We start from the raw sequence: 21407 nt of genomic DNA on the forward strand, positions 1-21407 counted from the left end.
TTTCCAGACAAATCATTTAGTTTTATTTATTTCTATTTAAATGGAAAAACATTTTTTTATATACTTTTATTTATAAGAAAAATCTCAACTCAGGCTGTTTTCAATTGATGTATTTTTTTTAATATTCCATGTGGGTATTTGCAAGAAAAATTATTGTGACTAATTTTTTTTCAATTGGATAGTGTGGGAATTGTGAGCTCGCATCCCTGCCACATTAATGAAAATTTGGTTGTGATAGCTGTGGTAATTTTTCCATAAAAAGAAAATCTTGCTGGTAATTGGATATTCCCCTTAGCATTATTATGCAATTTCTCTTAATCTGGTGTTCCCAGTGGGACGTTTATAACCATATAATAACACACGATTTGTCAGGATTTTGTGTGGATGGATCTAGTTCCTTGTGATAGGGCTGTGTGGTGCTGGGTTTGAGGACGGTGTGAAGTTAGGAGGTTTAATATAGTTCCTTTGCATCAGAGACTGTAGTGTGTAGTGCTGGCTACTATGGAGAGGTTGTATACGAGTACATAAACTAACACCTGGTAATTTGACTAAGGGCCTAATTCAGCATGGATTGCTAATTTGCAAAAACACAAATTGGGCGATTATCGGCAGACTGCGCGTGCGCTGCGAATCCATTGTGCGCGCTCAAAGGCCAAAATGCGATTGCTCTGTGTATACAGCCTAAGTGCAAAGTAATTGCAATTTGATTGACAGGAAGTGACCATTCATGGGTGGTAACATTGTGCATGTGAGGAGTGGTTGGGAAAACGCAGACATGTCATGGCTGTTTTTAGCCCAGGTATCTCAAGTCATCTGCGAACGCTGCAACAAAAAACATGGCACCCGGTGCGACTGCATTCTCATTTTTTTTTTAATAGGCATGGGTCAGCCGCAACTGTCGATGGTACTCAGTTTTGCATATGCATCGCTAATCTACTAATGCATACGCAGATTTGAGATCTCATCAATGGGCGACTTTTATCCTTTCACATGCAGTTTTGAGAAAATTGTAAATTCAGTCTCAATAACGATCCATGTTGAATTAGGCCCTAAGACTCAAAACAGGGGTGCAGAGTCTTACCCCATCGATGGTATTCACAAGAGATTCCTGCAAGGAAATTTGGACTTAGCTGCGCCCAACAGGCTGGTCGCAGAGCCCTGTCAGGGTCACATGATAGAGCACTAGAAAGGAATGCTTGATGAGTCAATGATGGCTGAAGATATCATACTGGCACCAATGGCTGAAGATGTCAGACTGGCACCAACGGTCGAAGAATATCGGACTGCACTAATGGTGAAGAAATATACACTGGATGATATTCAGAAAGAGTCTATATCTGGATCAGGATTCCCAGAAAACAAACAGGATTGCTGGGAATTAGAGACAATGCTCACATGCAGAGCTGTGTTATACCCAAGGATTGTTCTGGATTGGCTGGAAGTGTAAGCTGAGCTTGAGAAACTCCTGGATTGGTCAGTAGAGAGTCAGCTGACTGGAACCAAGATGGTGGCGCGCATGGCTGGTTTTGGAGGGAACCTTGGTTTAGGCCCAAACACCAGGAATTGGAGCATTATAAAGGATCACACTAACATTATTGCAGAGGGTAATTTCCAGACGACCAATGGGAGGCAGAGGTATTGCAAACAAGTAAGCTTTATTTCTGGCTGACAGGCATAGCCACTGTAAAAGCTTCTCACAAAGGGTACCATCAACAGTTCAAAAATAACAGTTCAGCTTATTTGAAGACAGCAGTGCAAACAGGCAGAGTATTCACAGCAGTTTCAGGATGCAGATTCCCCAGGACAGAGATAGTTGCTAAAAGTTCAGCCTCTCCCACACATTCCCCACTACTAACTCATCTGGCCTGGTTTTTATGCCTTAGCTGTTCATAATTAAGGAAAGGGTGTGATTCCTCCCTAAGCTGCAGGTGATTAACCCCTTCTACAGAATGTAGGGGAGAGCCACTGTGCTACATACCTCCCCCGTCAAAGGGTGAACCTAGATCACCCATGACAGAAGCCTGGTTTTCCAGGCCTGTTCGGGACAAATAAAAATCTGCATTCATATGTAGATGTCCTGGTCGATGCCGGACTTTAAAAGAAAACGGCTGGAGAGCCAGGTACCACCTTGTCAGTCTTGCGTTAGAATCTTTCATGGAATGCAGCCATTATAACGGTGTATGATCTGTGACCACGGTAAACTTGACCCAACAAATATAATATCTCAAAGCCTCAAGAGCCCACTTTATAGCAAGGCATTCTTTTTCTACTACAGAATACTTAGTCTCTCAGGGAAACAATTTTCTACTCAAATACAGAATGGGTGTTCAGTGCCATCAAACTCCTGACACAAAACTGCCCCCAAATTTACATCTGAAGCATCCGTTTGTACCACAAATGGCTTTGCAAGGTCTGGGAGACTTTAAAACCGGGCCTGTATACAAAAGCACTTTCATTCTGGTGAATGCAGACTGACACAACACCACTCAATCTTACTTGAGGCAGAATTTTTTAAACAATCTGTTAACGGAGCCACTAAGGTAGAAAACTCAGGCAAAAACCTTCTGTAATAGCCTCCCAAACCCAAGAAGGATCTCAACTCTTTATTGGTAGTTAGAACTGGGGCATAAGCTAGTTCCTGTACTTTACTCACAAGAGGCTTCAGACACCCATTGTCCACATCATAGCCTAAGTATTTAGTTTAATTTTTACCCAGAACACATTTCTGTAAATTAGCAGTTAAACCTGCTTTGCGCAAAGACTATATATGACAATATCGTCCAAAATAGGCTGCAGCATAATTTTGATGAAGACGAAGCACCCGGTCCATTAACCTCTGAAAAGAGGCTGGTGCACCATGCAAGCTGAACGGCATTGTTTTGAATTGAAAGAGGCCTAACGGAGTGGAGAAAGCAGTCTTCTTCTTAGCTTCCTCCGACAACTCAATCTGCCAAGACCCCTTCGTAAGGTCAAGGGTAAAAACATATCTGTCCAAACCTAATCTTTCAAGCAGGTCGTCGACCCTTGGCATTGGGTCGGCATCAAATTTTGAGACTGCATTAACTTTTCGGAAGTCTACGCAAAACCTTGTAGAACCATCTGGCTTTGGGACCAACACAATAGGGCTACCCCAGTCGATAAACAACTCCTCAATTACCCCTAATTTCAACATCTCTTGTACTGCCTTTATTACTTGTGCTTGTTTCCCCTTTGGAAGCCTATAAGGTCTTTGTCTAACAATTACACCTGGTGGGGTTATGATGTCATGTAAGACTAAATTTGTTCTCCCTGGTTTATCTGAAAAAACATCTGAGAACTCTTTAAGAAGGTTCAAACTGTCTGAATCTAGAGGATCAAGGACAGAAGATAGCCCTTCCAACTGGGAAACCAATGGACCAAGGTCAGTAAAAAAGACCTCTTGGTCCTTCCATGCTTTCAACAAATTAACAAGTTAGATCTGCCTACCTCTACGGGAGTCAGGTTGAGACTTACTTTCCCAAGCTTTGTAATCACTGCAAATGGCCCCTGCCACTTTTACAGTAGTTTACTACCCTGAGTAGGCAGCAACAAAAGGACTTTATCACCTGGTGAAAAAAAAATCTAGTTCAGGTATTGCAGTTATAAAGAAGTTTTTGTGCCTCCTGGTCATTTTCCAAATTTTCCCGGGCCAATTGACCTAGTACACAGGTTCCCAAACTCGGTCCTAGGGACCTCACACAGTGCATGTTTTGCAGGTCTCCTCACAGAATCGCAAGTGAAGTAATTAGCTCCACCTGTGGACCTTTTAAAATGTGTCAGTGAATTAATACACCTGTGCACCTGCTGGGTTACCTGCAAAACATGCACTGTGTGGGGTCCTGAGGACCGAGTTTGAGAACCACTGACCTAGTAGGTCCATATGATTACACATCTGAACCACATATTCAAGAACACTTTCCCCGCTCTATTGGCTGTTATTCCCATGCCTCACACAAAAGGTCAAGAACACCATGTGGTCTCCTCCCATACAGAAGTTCAAAAGGGGTAAAGCCAGTAGAGGCTTGGGGAACTTCCCTGATTGAAAACAACAAATAGGGTAGAAGTTCATCTCACCTTTTTTCTGTCTCCATAATCTTCTTTAACATAGATTGTAATGTATGATTGAACCTTTCCAATAAGCCACCAGCTTGGGGATGACATATTGAGTTTCTGACAGATTGAATTTTTAACAACTTTAACACCCCCTGCATTAATTTGGACATAAAGTTTGTTCCTAAGTCGGAAAGGATTTTTTTTTAGGTAACCCAACCCTGGAAAACAGTTCCAACAGTTTAGTCACGACCTGTTTGGCTTTGGCAACTCTCAAGAGAAATGCCTCCGGATAACTTGTGGCATAATCCACTCAACCTAAAATTAATTTATAACCTTTCAAAAGTGGTTCAGTCGGACCCACTAAATCAACCCCTATTTTTTCAGAAGGGACCCCTACAATTGGAAGAGGTATCAGTGAAGCAGGAGACAGTCGGTTTAACTCAACAACTGAACAAGCAGCATAAACTGAACAAGCAGCACAAAACCGAGAGACTTCAGCATAAACAGCTGGCCAATAGAACCGGGAGGTTATTCTTTCCACCATCTTATCACGTCCCCAGGAAACTGCATGAGCCAAAACCAATACCTGTTTTCAGAAAGGGCATGGGACCACATACTGTTGCACCACCTTCCCCATTTGTTTGTGTTTGTCCAGACCATATAAAATCTCTCTAGGCAACACAAAATGGAGATATTTTAACTTTGTTACATATGACAACATGACACCATCCACTGACAGAACATTTTAAAAGGCCTTTTTTAAACAGGGTTTTCCAATTGAGCCTTTCTTAAATCCGGCTGAGGGGAAGTGACAAGAGCTCTTCATTAATACTAATTAACTGGACCTCAGCATGTCTAGGCACAATAGTTCATCAGGACTAATAGGCACATTAGCAAGAGCAGGCACATCAACATTTACAATCACATTACGATCAATATTGTTATGGGAAGGGATCTTTTGTCCCACCAAAATATGATGAGTAAGCCAGTCCCTGTGATCCCTTCTCCTTTGTTTCTTAGATTTAGGAGCCTTTACTCTGGACAGAAACAAATCTGGAGGAAAAGGAAATGTCTCCCCAAAGGTCGCTGCAGGCACCTGTTCCTCTGCAAAACAAGGACCTGGAAGTGAGGCCAGTCACGACCTTCTAACACTGGGGATGGTATCCACAGAGAAACACACACACATAATTTGGCAGTCTTTCCCCTGATCAAAGGGACCATGGCGGTTGGAAAGACCTGAACATCTCCATGTACACAACAAATGTGGACTAGTTTATGGGGCAACAACAAATCTTGGCACAAGGTAGGAGCAGAGTCAGAGTCTATCAAACCCTCAAGCAATCTATTTCCGACTTGTACACATACCTGTATCCTAGGTGGGAGAGGACAGGTCTCTAAAGCTGTAAAGACACCAGAGAAAGAACAATCCATCTGTGGACATACCCACTCTTGGTGCCCATCTTGTGTGGCCAAACACAAGGAACAATCCTGCGCTGGAGTTGTTGGGGAAGTCACCAGCTATGGACGTTCAACTTCTGGGAAACGAGCGGCCAACGCCTTCCCTGTAAAACTACCTCTCGGCCAAAAAAAACTTTTTAGGTATAGCAAAGGGAGAAGCTGTGGGCCTCATTTTCTCCGAGGTCAGCATCTGAGAGGTAGACTGGCATCTATTTGGATCCTGATGTGGGGACACCTTAACTCGAGCAATAGTTGCTGTGAGGACAGGCGTAATTAAGTAGAAAGTTTCTCAAAATTTTCCTGTCCCAGCAATGCATTTTCCTCTAGCCAGACTGCGGAGTCTAACATGTCAATACGATGCAGCTGGAGCCAGCGAGCAATCTTGTCAGGAAGGAGAGCAGTAAATTGTTCCAAGGTGATCAACTCCAGTAACCGGACAGAGTTATTTCGGTCCGGCTAAGGCCACTTAACAGCAAGGCTGGCTAGCCCCTGGACCACAACACACGGCCTCACATCAGGGTTATAGGAAACAGACCTGAATTTTCTCTAGTACGCTTCTGAATAAAGGCCAAACCGGTCATCCACAGCAGCCGTCATAATCTGTTGCATCTTCTAGCGACAGGGCAGCATATGCAGCTTGGGCCTACTCTGTTAGCAGAGGGGCACTCCATAGGGCCCAGTATTCTTTGGACCAGCATGCAAGTCAGCAACTCTTTCAAAGGTTGTAAGAAAGGCCTCCACATCATATGAGGCCTGCATTTTGGGGAGTACTGGAGCATTCACTATTGCTTGCTGCTGTTTAAAGAAGTCCAACATCTGTTGCATAACAGCTTCCATGGTCGCCTGTTCAGGATCCTTTGCACAGGATGCACTTATCCCACTTCTGGCACCACAATGTAGCAGGTAATTTCCAGACGACCAATGGGAGGCAGTGATATTGCAAACAAGTAAGCTTTATTTCCAACTGACAAGCATAGCCACTGTAATAGCTTCTTACAAATGATACCATCAACAGTTCAAAATAACAATTCAGCTTACTTGAAGACAGCAGGGTAAACAGACAGAGTATTCACAGCAGATTCAGGATGCAGTTTTCTCCAGGATAGAGGCGGTAATTCAGAGTTGATCGCAGCAGCAAATTTGTTAGCAGTTGGGCAATACCATGGGGTCATTCCGAGTTGGTCGCTCACTGCCGATTTTCGCAGCACAGCGATCGGGTTTCTACTGTGCATGCGTATGCACCGCAATGCGCACGTGCGTGGTACGGGTAAAAACAGATTGTTCCTGAATGATGGATTGAATGAAGAATCCATTCGCACAGCCAATCGCAAGGAGATTGACAGAAAGAGGGCGTTTATGGGTGTCAACTGACCGTTTTCTGGGAGTGGTAGGGAAAATGCAGGTTGTCTGGGCGTTTGGAGGGCGGGTGTCTGACGTCAATTCCGGCGCCAAAAAGACTGAGGTGATCGCAAGGGCTGAGTAAGTCCAGCGCTACTCAGAAATTGCACAAACTGTTTCTGCAGAGCTCGGCTGCACAGGCGTTCACACACTTGCAAAGCAAAAATACACTCCCCTGTGGGGCGGTGACTATGCGTTTGCACGGCTGCAAAAAGTAGCTAGCGAGCGATCAACTCGGAATGACCCCCTTATGTGCAGGGCTGTTTTAACAGCAGTGTAGGCCGCTGGGCACAGCAATTCACTGGGCCCCTACCCATCCTCCAATGGTAGAGGTGGGGGGGTGCTATCAGCAGAAGCATTGATGTCCCGTGGGTGGTAGGGAGTGTTCTATCTGCCACTCAGTATGTAGCAGTAATTTCATGGAGAGGTAATTTCTGCTAATTACTACCTTACTGCACAGATGTTGGGAGATGAGGCAGGAGGGAGAACACTAAAATGTAGAAAAGGCATTGGGATGAATGAAGGGGTCCAGGTACATGACTATCAGGGTGGTAGGGGGTGTGTAATACGCAGGGGAGGGGTGGATAGTGGAGTGGGCTTGAAATTCATAATTTTCCGGTGGGAGTGCACCCTGGTTGACTGCAGATATCTCCAGTTACTGGATATAGATTTCTTAGCTTTGAATGCGATAAAAAAATAGAGAGTCCCACCTTTCAAGAAGTTCTGGGGACTTGGGGATCAGAGATGAGGAACCAGAGCAATCCACCGGCAAAAATATAAAAGTGCAAATCAGATGTGTGGAGCTGGAGCAGGGACCAGCTGCTTGAAGGCTGATATATCTGGTTCTGGGCATAGTAGAGACAATCTGCCAGTGTCCACTGAAAGGAGAGAGTCCCAGCTTTTGAGAATACCCTCAAAAAAACTGTAAGTCAGACAGAACCCAAGATATCTGGCTGGGAATAGCAATTAACAGTCTTGGATAGGGACCACTGCTTCGAAGTCAGATATCTCCGGTTCCCCAGGGACAATTTTCAAAAATCTGTTACCCCTGGAAAGAGGGGACCATCAGCTATTAGGCTAATGCCCTTAGACTCATGTGAAAAGACGACCCTGCCCATGTGCACTGCAGGTGTGGCAGATATAACATGTGCAGAGAGAGTTAGATTTGGGTGGGTCCTTTTGTTTCTGTGCAGGATAAATACTGGCTGCTTTATTTTTACACTGAAATTTAGATTTCAGTTTGAACACACACCACCCAAATCTAACTCTCTCTGCACATGTTACATCTGCCCCACCTGCAGTGCACATGGTTTTGTCCAACTGCTAACAAATTTGCTGCTGTGATCAACTCTGAATTAGGTCCAGGGGGGTCATTCCGAGTTGATCGCTAGCCGTCGATGTTCGCTGTGTAACGATCATTTTAAAAAATGGCAAAACTACGTATGCATATGGGGCGCAATGCGCGGCGTACGTGTACAAAGAGTATCGTTGTTTTGCACTGCTTCTAGCGACGATTCCATTCGCACAGCCGATCGCAAGGAGATTAACAGGAAGACGGCGTTTATGGGTGGCAACTGACCGTTTTCTGGGACAGTTTGGAAAAATGCAGGCGTGTCCAGGCGTTTGCAGTGCAGGTATCTGACATCAATACGGGGACCTTCGTCGCAGCAATCATCGTACAGGATAAGTGACTACAGGGCTGGTCTTGTTTTGCACAAAATGTTTTTGTACCACTCGGCTGCACAGGCGTTCGCACTCTTGAAAAGCAAAAATACCCTCCCCTGTGGGCGGCGACTATGCGTTTGCACGGCTGTTAAAAGTTGCTAGCGAGCGATCAACTCGGAATGACCCCTCGAGAGCGCTGCTAAAGGTGCAGCCTCTCCCACACATTCCCCACTACTAACTCATAAGCCTGGTTTTTATACCTTAGCTGGTCCCAATTATGGAAAGAGTGTGGTTCCTCCCTGAGCTGCAGGTGAATAACGTAATTTGGTACGCACACTCTACCTAGAATTTGTGGTGGATTTTATTTGGCATTGATTTTATTGAAGTTGTTCATTCCATATATATATATATATATATATATATATATATATATTTTTTTTTTTTTTGTAATACAATAAACTGTACTTCACTATTATCCCCAACCTTTTCTTTGTTTGAGGACAATGGATAAGGGGAGAAAATAGTCTAAAGAAGAGCTGATTTCATTTTGACATTGACATTGATTGACTTTTGAAGATTTCCCGGTGTCCGCTAATTACGGGTTGTTCCAGAAGGAGCGCGCATCTGCAATCGGGTGTTTGTATTGAGGACTTTCTTGGAGTAGAGGTGACCACTCCTGCAGCTGCTGCAGCCTCATTGAGTTGGAGCGCGGGTTTGAAATTTTATTTTTTGTACTTGTCGGTGGCAAGCTTTGCTCGCCACGGGTTCTATTCTCCCTCTATGGGGAGGGGGAATCACCTACTTCGCCGGTATTCTGGTTGCTATGTAGTACCCCTGTCGAGATCCCGGCGTCGGTATTGAGACAGCCGAGATGCCGACGAGCGGTATTTTAAATGCATATCAATATCATACCTCCCAACTTTTCATCCTTATAAAGAGGGACACATTCGCACGCTCCCGGAAAAGGGAGCCTAAGAAGTGGGGGCGTGGCTTCGTGGGAGGACCCGCGATCGCGAGCCACGCACCGTTTTAATCAGAGAGTGGGCATGCCCAGCGCTCTGTGAGCCGCTGGCATGCCCCCTCTCCCTCTGATTTCAGTGAATGGACGCTGTGCGAATGCGCACAGCATCTATTCACCGCTGCTCTGCTAAGTAGGGTAGCGAGACACAGAGCCTCCCAACTGCCCCCCCCCCCCACCACGGGACACTGTGGCCGCGGGTGGGACAGCGGGACAGTCCCCCCAAAATCGGGACAGTTGGGAGGTATGCAATATATCTTGGGGTTAGTTTACATTTTGTGATTAAGACCCTGGGGAAGTGCTGCAGAGACTTCCAGTGCCTTGCCTTTCACTCCAAGAATCATATACCTGGTTTATGCTGCTGGGGGTAACTGATGTTTTCAGGAAGTCTATTCAAAGCTCTCCAGGAAAATACCTAGGTTTCCATCCTCAGACAAAGTTGGGAAATACTCCAGGATGAGGTTTTTACCTCCCTGTGCTCATTGGGGGTAATTCTGAGTTGATCGCAGCAGGAACTTTTTTAGCAGTTGGGCAAAACCATGTGCACTGCAGGGGGGGCAGATATAACATGTGCAGAGAGAGTTAGATTTGGGTGGGTTATATTATTTCTGTGCAGGGTAAATACTGGCTGCTTTATTTTTACACTGCAATTTAGATTGCAGATTGAACACACCCCACCCAAATCTAACTCTCTCTGCACATGTTATATCTGTCCCCCCTGCAGTGCACATGGTTTTGCCCAACTGCTAACAAAGTTCTTGCTGCAATCAACTCAGAATTACCGCCATTGGTGGTCATTCCGAGTTGTTCACTCGTTATTTTTTTATCGCAACGGAGCGATTAGTCGCTTGTACGCATGCGCAAGGTCCGCAGTGCGACTGCGCCAAGTAAATTTGCTATGAAGTTAGGTATTTTACTCACGTCATTACGAGGTTTTTTCTTTGTTCTGGTGATCGTAATGTGATTGACAGGAAGTGGGTGTTTCTGGGTGGAAACTGACCGTTTTATGGGTGTGTGTGAAAAGACGCTACCGTTTCTGGGAAAAACGCGGGAGTGGCTGGAGAAACGGGGGTGTGCCTGAGCAAACGCTGGGCGTATTTGTGACGTCAAACCAGGAACGAAATTGACTGAACTGATCGCAATGGCAGAGTAAGTCTCGAGCTACTCAGAAACTGCTAAGAGAGGTCTAATCGCAATATTGCGAATCCGTTGTTAGCAATTTTGAGAAGCTAAGATTCACTCCCAGTAGGCGGCAACTTAGCGTGTGCAAAGCTGCTAAAAGCAGCTTGCTAGCGAACAACTCGGAATGACCACCATTGTGCTGTGCGGAATCACTCCTCCTTTGAAGCTGGGGCATCTATTGTTGAAATTCTATCCCACCTTGGCGCTATGATAAATCTGCTTCACACTCTACAAACTCTCTCTCTTCTCCTGGAACTGATGGATAAGTTCCAACTTTGAAGCAGCATACATATAGCTCACATGCTTGTTAACTAAGGGGGTAATTCAGATCTGATCACAGCAGCAAATCTGTTAGCTAACGGGCAAAACCATGTGCACTGTAGGTGTGGCAGATGTAATATGTGCAGAGAGAGTTAGATTTAGGTGGGTTATAGTGTTTCTGTGCAGGGTAAATACTGGCTGCTTTATTTTTACATTGCAATTTAGATTTCCGTTTGAACACACCCCACCCAAATCTACTCTCTCTGCACATGTTACATCTGACCCCCCCCCCCCCCCCTGCAGTGCACATGGTTGTGCCCATTAGAGAACAAATTTGCTGCTGCGATCAGATCTGAATTAGGCCTGAGTTCAGAAAAATGTCCAAATCAGAATACAAGTTTGCACTATTATTTTCCACAGCAAATAAACAGCTTCCTGTTACCTCAGCATCTACATAGATAAACTTTCCTCTCATACTAGTTCATCTTCATCATATTCTTTTAGCTCACAGATTCTCACAGCCGCGTGCAGAAACCTCAGACTCAGACTCTGGTACTAACTCAACTTCTATGTAGATTTATTTATTACCAGTTATTTCTATAGCGCACACATATACTGCAGCGCTTTACTGAGAACATTTGCCCATTCACATCAGTCCCTGCCCCAGTGGAGCTTATAATCTAAATTCCCTACCACACATTCACGCTAGGGTTAATTTTTGTTGGGAGTCACTTAACCTATCAGTATATTTTTGGAAAGTTGGAGGTAACCAGAGTACCCAGAGGAAACCCATCAAAGCACAGGGAGAAAATACAAACTCCACACAGTTAAGGCCATGGTGGGAATCAAACCCATGACCTCAGTGCTGTGAGGCAGTAATACTAACCACTACACCATCCGTGCTCACGGGGGTCCACTCTCCTCTACCTGCTGCTGCTTCCTCCAGCATCGCATCTTGCCAGCGCCTGCATACTAAAGTTGAAGGAAGTTCTGGTGTCTCCCATACCATACCCTCCAACATTTTACACTGAAAAATCGGTACAAATCCGAAAAAGGGGCGTGGCCGCGGGTAAGGGGGTGTGGCCACGCCCCTTTTCCTATACTTTCAATGGAAGTTTGGAGAGCCAAAAATCGGTACAGACCATGAAAAAAAGGTACTGTACCTATTAAAAAGGTCCAGTTGGAGGGTATGCCTTACTGTGGCTTCCACAAGCTCAGGTCACAGGGCGCAGCCATGTTTGCTCAAGTCAGGTGGCCACTGCATCACCAATGTAATCCATACTTACCGACATCTTAAATCTCCTCTCCGGGAGATGCCCGGAGAGGAGAAGCAGGTGGGCGGTGATGAGGGCGGGGCTGAGATAATGACATCATTAAGCCCCTCCTACTCACCAGGAAAAATCCACATTAGGTCAATATTTGCATAGGGGGCAGAGCTAAATGACGCGATTAGCATATAATCGCACCATTAGGCTCCGCCCCCTCCGCCAGTCCGCGATTTTGCTCTGTCTTTTCTCCACATTCGGCCCACTTCACTAGGAAGTGGGCAGAATGCGGGAGGTGTGCCCACTCTTCCGGGGCTGCGGGGGACTACTCGAAAAACCGGGTGTCTCCCGCAGAATCCGGGAGAGTAGGTAAGTATGATGTAATCCATGCTAGCAGCATCTGAGTTGCAGGGTGGCTATCAGCAGCTTCTGTGTCACATGGTGGCTATTAGCAGTGTTTGAGTCGCTGGATGGCTATCAGCATATTCTGAGTCGCAGGGGGCTACCAGCAGCATCTGAGTTTCGGGGTGGCTGGTACTTTTTCACTCTCCTCTTTATCACTTTCCAAGCGATGATGCATCTGGGCCTGTGCCTTTTAGCTTTGTAAAGCTCACGCTGTTCCCTGTACTGTACATTCTTCTCTATATTTAATAAAAGCACTCTTTCTTTAATCAGCTGCACTTTTATTTATGTACCTTTGTTTTAGAATACCTTTCCGACTTGGGGTCCTGGGCCCATAACCTGTTGGCAGAGTGTTGTGGTGTCGGATAGGGATGTTAGTCCACACAACGGCACTTAACCAGGATGATTGGTTTATTCACATAACAGAGATAACAGCTTGTAGTATATAAAAGATGTTCTGCAGCAGGAACTCACAGTATACATGTGAAGCAGTACAGCGGTGACACAGCATCTCAGTACACACAGGATGTGGCTGTATACACACAGGGTGCGGCTGCAGAGTAGACAAGGTCACACACTGAGGAGAGCAGAAGCTGCACGTTAGTGCAGTTGTCTCTCCCAGGAAGTACTCTCTCAGACTGTGCACTAAGCACCTCCTCCTGCACTGAGCTAACACTAGGAGGGAAAACACTAGAGCAGTGGAGCTGCCTTTAGTGCTGGGAACGGAGACAGACCGCAGAGTGATCCACTGTCTAACAATAACATCTACTGGGCCACCCTAACGGGGGCAGCCTCACCACCCATACGGGTGGGTAGCCAAGGTAAAGGTTGATTAGATACCTTCTTTGACATTTTAGTATTTGTCTTTTTACTGGATTTGTACAAAGCATTGGTGTGGTCTGGGTAAGACTATTTTTAATGCCGTTCTTTCTGGCCAGCATACTCTCAATTCTCCTTATTCTGCATTATTAGATACATTTAGATCATACTAATAAATAAATAGCTGTTAAGTTTTTTCTGCCAAATTCATGTCTCCAAGTCTTTATTTAGTAGTGTTAAGCTCACTTTTTCATGTCACCGGGTGCATTTAACAGGACGGGCCTCAGCCGTTAAATGGTTTAATTAAATCCTGAAGTTTGTAGTTACTTTATATTCATCTCCTTTTAATGAGGTCTGATGTTTATGGAAGTGATGCAAGTTGTGCAAAGAATTTATGACCTAATTCAGTAAGGATTGTAATTACTACCAGCAAATACAGGAGGAGGTGCAAACCACCTTCTTCCTGCATACCACTTTCTCCATGCATTTACTGTGATGAACATCATGGCCATCAGTCGTGATGTTCATCTGCGTCGACAGGCTAAGTACTCAGGCTTACCATCGCAGTGTGTCCTGCAGGGCCAAGGAAACAGCGTCTTGCGACGCAGTCCCTGGTCTTGCCACTCCCGGAAAATGGGGGCAACCCGCCCCTACCCCTCCTACCGAATGCCTCTGACTGTCAATCAGGTCCTTCTGTAACCCTGGCAACAGTCCAGGCATGCAGTGGGTTATAGGGCATCACATATGTATAAAAGTTGAGCCAGATTTGTGAGATTGTTATAATTCATGGATTATAGACACTAGAGTAGTTTCAGATTAAGCCCAATTTTATAGCGTATAGGAGTGGAGCAGCAATTATCGCTCCAGCATGTTCGCGACAGATGCTTTAACTTGTGTTCAGGTATGAAAGTGGATATACTAACACTCAGACAGACAGAGCAGTTATCCAAGAGTGTATGGCAATGTCAGATAATTCGTCGATCTCATAATAAAACGGGGGAGAGATTAGGGTGTTTCCGGTTGCCCGGAAAACCCCTTTCTCTTGGCAAGTGGCTTAAATTATGACAATAGCAATGGTAAATAATACAATTACTAGAGCTGCTGCCACATCATGCAGTGTAAGGGACAGAGCTGAGCTGCTGCACGTGCAGTGATAGCAGCTTCTTCTACTTAGTTTGCTGAGTGTGTGGATCTGAGTCCTCAATCAATGCACTGGACCAGAGAGTAGCTACCAGGAAGAAGAGACAGGAGTCTTACCATGAGGTGGGAGAATGTGTTCTTAGAAAGTGCAGATCTGTCTCTACTATGTTTGTGTATTTCTTTATTTATTATGGTATGTTTAAGCATTTCCTGACCACTTATTTATATTATATGTTTGATACCGGTTACACTATAGACCATCTATAGTGTTACATATCAATACTGTATTCCACTGTATAAAAAGACCAATGTTTATATTAATGTCCAGGGTCGTAACTAGTTTCTTCTACCTCTCCCCCAGACTCCAATGTTCAGCGGAATGGGATATGGTGGGCTGCATTTGGAATCCGCCCTCCCTACCTGGATCTATATAATGGTAAATTTTATCTCACAGTAGTAGGGTAGATGTATTAAGCTTTAGAGAGAGATAAATGTTTGAAAGATAGCAGACAGAGAGGGGGGGGGTTACTTTTTCCCCCCTGGTTTCCCCCAAGCACACTAAAAATCACCTGTAACCATACCTGAACCTATCAGGTAATAGAATTTCAGAGAAATTGGTTGCATGCGATTGCAAAGATATGTTTAGCTGCTGCTATCCCAAGCATCTATAGGATACAGAATATCTTCAGTTTTATTTCTAAAGTGTAGCGATAGTAACTGACTGGCGTTCCATGTAAAGCTATCTCTTACTTCAGACACCATGATAGGAATTTATGAAAACTGATGCATAGGATAAAGTTGGCTCTGTCCATACTACCCAGTCAGGTGTTTTAAATTTCCTGAACCGCCCTGGAAATCTGTAATAATCTTACTGGTCGCAATGGGCGGAACCACCTCCCTCGCCACTCTCTGTAAGTGCTGCTCATTCCCCAGTGACCTCTACCATCACTGTAACTGGGATCAAGGCTACGTTATTACCACGTACTGGCCGCGGGTACCTAAGGGTGGTTTGTATAGATGATAGGATAGTTTAACCACTTGCTGGCATGGTGGCATCAGGTGAGACCATATGTCTGCCCTAAATCATAGCTATTTTATATGGGACATTGGAGCTGATAGTGTAGGGGAGGGGATGTACATGCCCACTTGGTTCGCGCCACACCCACACAGCACTTATCACACCTCCCCTGTTTCTCACAATACGCCCTTTATTTTTTTCGACTCCAGGCCCATGTGGCCCTTAATCCGGCCCTGCTGATCACCCAGCAGCGGCTGCAGCCCTCAAGCCCCCTCCGTGTACCTGCCGGTTGCCCAGGCTGTAAAATGTAAAGTCGCAATGTTTCTGATGTTCCCCGATGTTGCTGACTGATGTTCCAATATTGAGGGGGGGGGGGGGGGTGATTTTTTTTTATTAAAGAAAATATATATATTTTTTTTTCAACTAAAATCATTTTGGTTGAGGTTAAATTCATGTTCTTTACCTAATTCACTTAGCGGTTTTGGGGGAAAACAATTGTCAGTTATGTGGTTAATAATTAAATGTTTTTTATTTCTGTCCCATACACCTGTGATTACAGAGGGGAACAACAGGAAGGTACGAGATTGTAACAACTGCAGAGACTGCATCCGGATGTACTTCAAGTCGCGCAAATGTTTTGTGTTTGGCTTCTCTACGGGGGATGGACATATACTCAAGAGGATGGATGAGGATGCATTTGTAGCCCAAACCCGGGAATTCTGTGACCACATTTATGAGACAGCTGAGGTAAAATGCTTGGATAAAATACATGTGGTCACAGGGAGAGGTGAGAATATTTATTTTAATGGTCTATATTTTTAGAATGTACTGCAACGTTGCATGACAGCTACATTTTGTGTTATGTACTAGAGATGAGCGGGTTCGGTTTCTCTGAATCCGAACCCGCCCGAACTTCATGGTTTTTTTCACGGGTCCGAGCAGACTCGGATCCTCCCGCCTTGCTCGGTTAACCCGAGCGCGCCCGAACGTCATCATGACGCTGTCGGATTCTCGCGAGACTCGGATTCTATATAAGGAGCCGCGCGTCGCCGCCATTTTCACACGTGCATTGAGATTGATAGGGAGAGGACGTGGCTGGCGTCCTCTCCATTTAGATTAGAAGAGAGAGAGAGAGAGAGAGAGATTGACCTGATTTACTGGAGCTTAGGAGTACTGTAGAAGTGTAGAGAGTGCAGAGTTTACTAGTGACTGACCACAGTGACCACCAGACAGACAGTGCAGTTTTATTTAATATATCAGTTCTCTGCCTGAAAAAAACGATACACACAGTGACTCAGTCACATACCATATCTGTGTGCACTGCTCAGCCCAGTGTGCTGCATCATCTATGTATATATATCTGACTGTGCTCAGCTCACACAGCTTATAATTGTGGGGGAGACTGGGGAGCACTGCAGTGCCAGTTATAGGTTATAGCAGGAGCCAGGAGTACATATTATATTAAAATTAAACAGTGCACACTTTTGCTGCAGGAGTGCCACTGCCAGTGTGACTGACCAGTGACCTGACCACACTGACCACCAGTATAGTTAGTAGTATACTATATTGTGATTGCCTGAAAAAGTTAAACACTCGTCGTGTGACTTCACTTGTGTGGTGTTTTTTTTTTTATTCTATAAAAAACTCATTCTGCTGACAGACAGTGTCCAGCAGGTCCGTCATTATATAATATATACCTGTCCGGCTGCAGTAGTGATATATATATATTTTTTATATCATTATTTATCATCCAGTCGCAGCAGACACAGTACGGTAGTTCACGGCTGTAGCTACCTCTGTGTCGGCACTCGGCAGTCCATCCATAATTGTATACCACCTACCCGTGGTTTTTTTTTCTTTCTTCTTTATACATACATACTACTACATCTCTTTATCAACCAGTCTATATTAGCAGCAGACACAGTACAGTACGGTAGTCCACGGCTGTAGCTACCTCTGTGTCGGCACTCGGCAGTCCGACCATAATTGTATACCACCTACCCGTGGTTTTTTTTTCTTTCTTCTTTATACATACATACTACTACATCTCTTTATCAACCAGTCTGTATTAGCAGCAGACACAGTACAGTACGGTAGTTCACGGCTGTAGCTACCTCTGTGTCGGCACTCGGCAGTCCGTCCATAATTGTATACCACCTACCCGTGGTTTTTTTTTCTTTCTTCTTTATACATACATACTACTACATCTCTTTATCAACCAGTCTATATTAGCAGCAGACACAGTACAGTACGGTAGTTCACGGCTGTAGCTACCTCTGTGTCGGCACTCGGCAGTCCGTCCATAATTGTATACCACCTACCCGAGGTTTTTTTTTCTTTCTTCTTTATACATACATACTACTACATCTCTTTATCAACCAGTCTATATTAGCAGCAGACACAGTACAGTACGGTAGTTCACGGCTGTAGCTACCTCTGTGTCGGCACTCGGCAGTCCGTCCATAATTGTATACCACCTACCCGTGGTTTTTTTTTCTTTCTTCTTTATACTTATACATACATACTACTACATCTCTTTATCAACCAGTCTATATTAGCAGCAGACACAGTAAAGTACGGTAGTTCACGGCTGTAGCTACCTCTGTGTCGGCACTCGGCAGTCCGTCCATAATTGTATACCACCTACCCGTGGTTTTTTTTTCTTTCTTCTTTATACATACATACTACTACATCTCTTTATCAACCAGTCTATATTAGCAGCAGACACAGTACAGTACGGTAGTTCACGGCTGTAGCTACCTCTGTGTCGGCACTCGGCAGTCCGTCCATAATTGTATACCACCTACCCGTGGTTTTTTTTTCTTTCTTCTTTATACTTATACATACATACTACTACATCTCTTTATCAACCAGTCTATATTAGCAGCAGACACAGTACAGTACGGTAGTTCACGGCTGTAGCTACCTCTGTGTCGGCACTCGGCAGTCCGTCCATAATTGTATACCACCTACCCGAGGTTTTTTTTTCTTTCTTCTTTATACATACATACTACTACATCTCTTTATCAACCAGTCTATATTAGCAGCAGACACAGTACAGTACGGTAGTTCACGGCTGTAGCTACCTCTGTGTCGGCACTCGGCAGTCCGTCCATAATTGTATACCACCTACCCGAGGTTTTTTTTTCTTTCTTCTTTATACATACATACTACTACATCTCTTTATCAACCAGACTATATTAGCAGCAGACACAGTACAGTACGGTAGTTCACGGCTGTAGCTACCTCTGTGTCGGCACTCGGCAGTCCGTCCATAATTGTATACCACCTACCCGTGGTTTTTTTTTCTTTCTCCTTTATACTTATACATACTACTACATCTCTTTATCAACCAGTCTATATTAGCAGCAGACACAGTACAGTACGGTAGTTCACGGCTGTAGCTACCTCTGTGTCGGCACTCGGCAGTCCGTCCATAATTGTATACTAGTATCCATCCATCTCCATTGTTTACCTGAGGTGCCTTTTAGTTGTGCCTATTAAAATATGGAGAACAAAAATGTTGAGGTTCCAAAATTAGGGAAAGATCAAGATCCACTTCCACCTCGTGCTGAAGCTGCTGCCACTAGTCATGGCCGAGACGATGAAATGCCAGCAACGTCGTCTGCCAAGGCCGATGCCCAATGTCATAGTACAGAGCATGTCAAATCCAAAACACCAAATATCAGTAAAAAAAGGACTCCAAAACCTAAAATAAAATTGTCGGAGGAGAAGCGTAAACTTGCCAATATGCCATTTACCACACGGAGTGGCAAGGAACGGCTGAGGCCCTGGCCTATGTTCATGGCTAGTGGTTCAGCTTCACATGAGGATGGAGGCACTCAGCCTCTCGCTAGAAAAATGAAAAGACTCAAGCTGGCAAAAGCAGTAGCACCGCAAAGAACTGTGCGTTCTTCGAAATCCCAAATCCACAAGGAGAGTCCAATTGTGTCGGTTGCGATGCCTGACCTTCCCAACACTGGAAGTGAAGGGCATGCGCCTTCCACCATTTGCACGCCCCCTGCAAGTGCTGGAAGGAGCACCCGCAGTCCAGTTCCTGATAGTCAGATTGAAGATGTCAGTGTTGAAATACACCAGGATGAGGAGGATATGGGTGTTGCTGGCGCTGGGGAGGAAATTGACCAGGAGGATTCTGATGGTGAGGTGGTTTGTTTAAGTCAGGCACCCGGGGAGACACCTGTTGTCCGTGGGAGGAATATGGCCGTTGACATGCCTGGTGAAAATACCAAAAAAATCAGCTCTTCGGTGTGGGGGTATTTCAACAGAAATGCGGACAACAGGTGTCAAGCCGTGTGTTCCCTTTGTCAAGCTGTAATAAGTAGGGGTAAGGACGTTAACCACCTCGGAACATCCTCCCTTATACGTCACCTGCAGCGCATTCATAATAAGTCAGTGACAAGTTCAAAAACTTTGGGTGACAGCGGAAGCAGTCCACTGACCAGTAAATCCCTTCCTCTTGTAACCAAGCTCACGCAAACCACCCCACCAACTCCCTCAGTGTCAATTTCCTCCTTCCCCAGGAATGCCAATAGTCCTGCAGGCCATGTCACTGGCAATTCTGACGAGTCCTCTCCTGCCTGGGATTCCTCCGATGCATCCTTGCGTGTAACGCCTACTGCTGCTGGCGCTGCTGTTGTTGCTGCTGGGAGTCGATGGTCATCCCAGAGGGGAAGTCGTAAGACCACTTTTACTACTTCCACCAAGCAATTGACTGTCCAACAGTCCTTTGCAAGGAAGATGAAATATCACAGCAGTCATCGTACTGCAAAGCGGATAACTGAGGCCTTGGCATCCTGGGTGGTGAGAAACGTGGTTCCGGTATCCATCATTACTGCAGAGCCAACTAGAGACTTGTTGGAGGTACTGTGTCCCCGGTACCAAATACCATCTAGGTTCCATTTCTCTAGGCAGGCGATACCGAAAATTTACACAGACCTCAGAAAAAGAGTCACCAGTGTCCTAAAAAATGCAGCTGTACCCAATGTCCACTTAACCACGGACATGTGGACAAGTGGAGCAGGGCAGGGTCAGGACTATATGACTGTGACAGCCCACTGGGTAGATGTATGGACTCCCGCTACAAGAACAGCAGCGGCGGCACCAGTAGCAGCATCTCGCAAACGCCAACTCTTTCCTAGGCAGGCTACGCTTTGTATCACCGCCTTCCTGAATACGCACACAGCTGAAAACCTCTTACGGCAACTGAGGAAGATCATCGCGGAATGGCTTACCCCAATTGGACTCTCCTGTGGATTTGTGGCATCGGACAACGCCAGCAATATTGTGTGTGCATTAAATATGGGCAAATTCCAGCACGTCCCATGTTTTGCACATACCTTGAATTTGGTGGTGCAGAATTATTTAAAAAACGACAGGGGCGTGCAAGAGATGCTGTCGGTGGCCAGAAGAATTGCGGGACACTTTCGGCGTACAGGCACCACGTACAGAAGACTGGAGCACCACCAAAAACTACTGAACCTGCCCTGCCATCATCTGAAGCAAGAAGTGGTAATGAGGTGGAATTCAACCCTCTATATGCTTCAGAGGTTGGAGGAGCAGCAAAAGGCCATTCAAGCCTATACAATTGAGCACGATATAGGAGGTGGAATGCACCTGTCTCAAGCGCAGAGGAGAATGATTTCAACGTTGTGCAAGGTTCTGCTGCCCTTTGAACTTGCCACACGTGAAG

At 45.2% G+C, this 21407-nt stretch overlaps 1 protein-coding gene across 2 annotated transcripts in view; it reads left to right on the top strand.

Moving 5' to 3' along the window:
• The window catches only part of LOC134945700 (guanylate-binding protein 1-like), a 201873-nt gene that overhangs the window by 39159 nt on the left and 141307 nt on the right, over positions 1-21407 (top strand). For both annotated transcript variants that reach the window (XM_063935144.1, XM_063935145.1), the window contains exons 6-7: positions 15041-15115; positions 16257-16484. In XM_063935144.1, coding sequence (XP_063791214.1) covers positions 15041-15115; positions 16257-16484 — 303 coding nt within the window. The remainder of the gene's footprint in view (positions 1-15040; positions 15116-16256; positions 16485-21407) is intronic.

The sequence above is a fragment of the Pseudophryne corroboree genome, chromosome 7 (assembly GCF_028390025.1).
Source record: "Pseudophryne corroboree isolate aPseCor3 chromosome 7, aPseCor3.hap2, whole genome shotgun sequence".
Classification (NCBI taxonomy): domain Eukaryota; kingdom Metazoa; phylum Chordata; class Amphibia; order Anura; family Myobatrachidae; genus Pseudophryne; species Pseudophryne corroboree.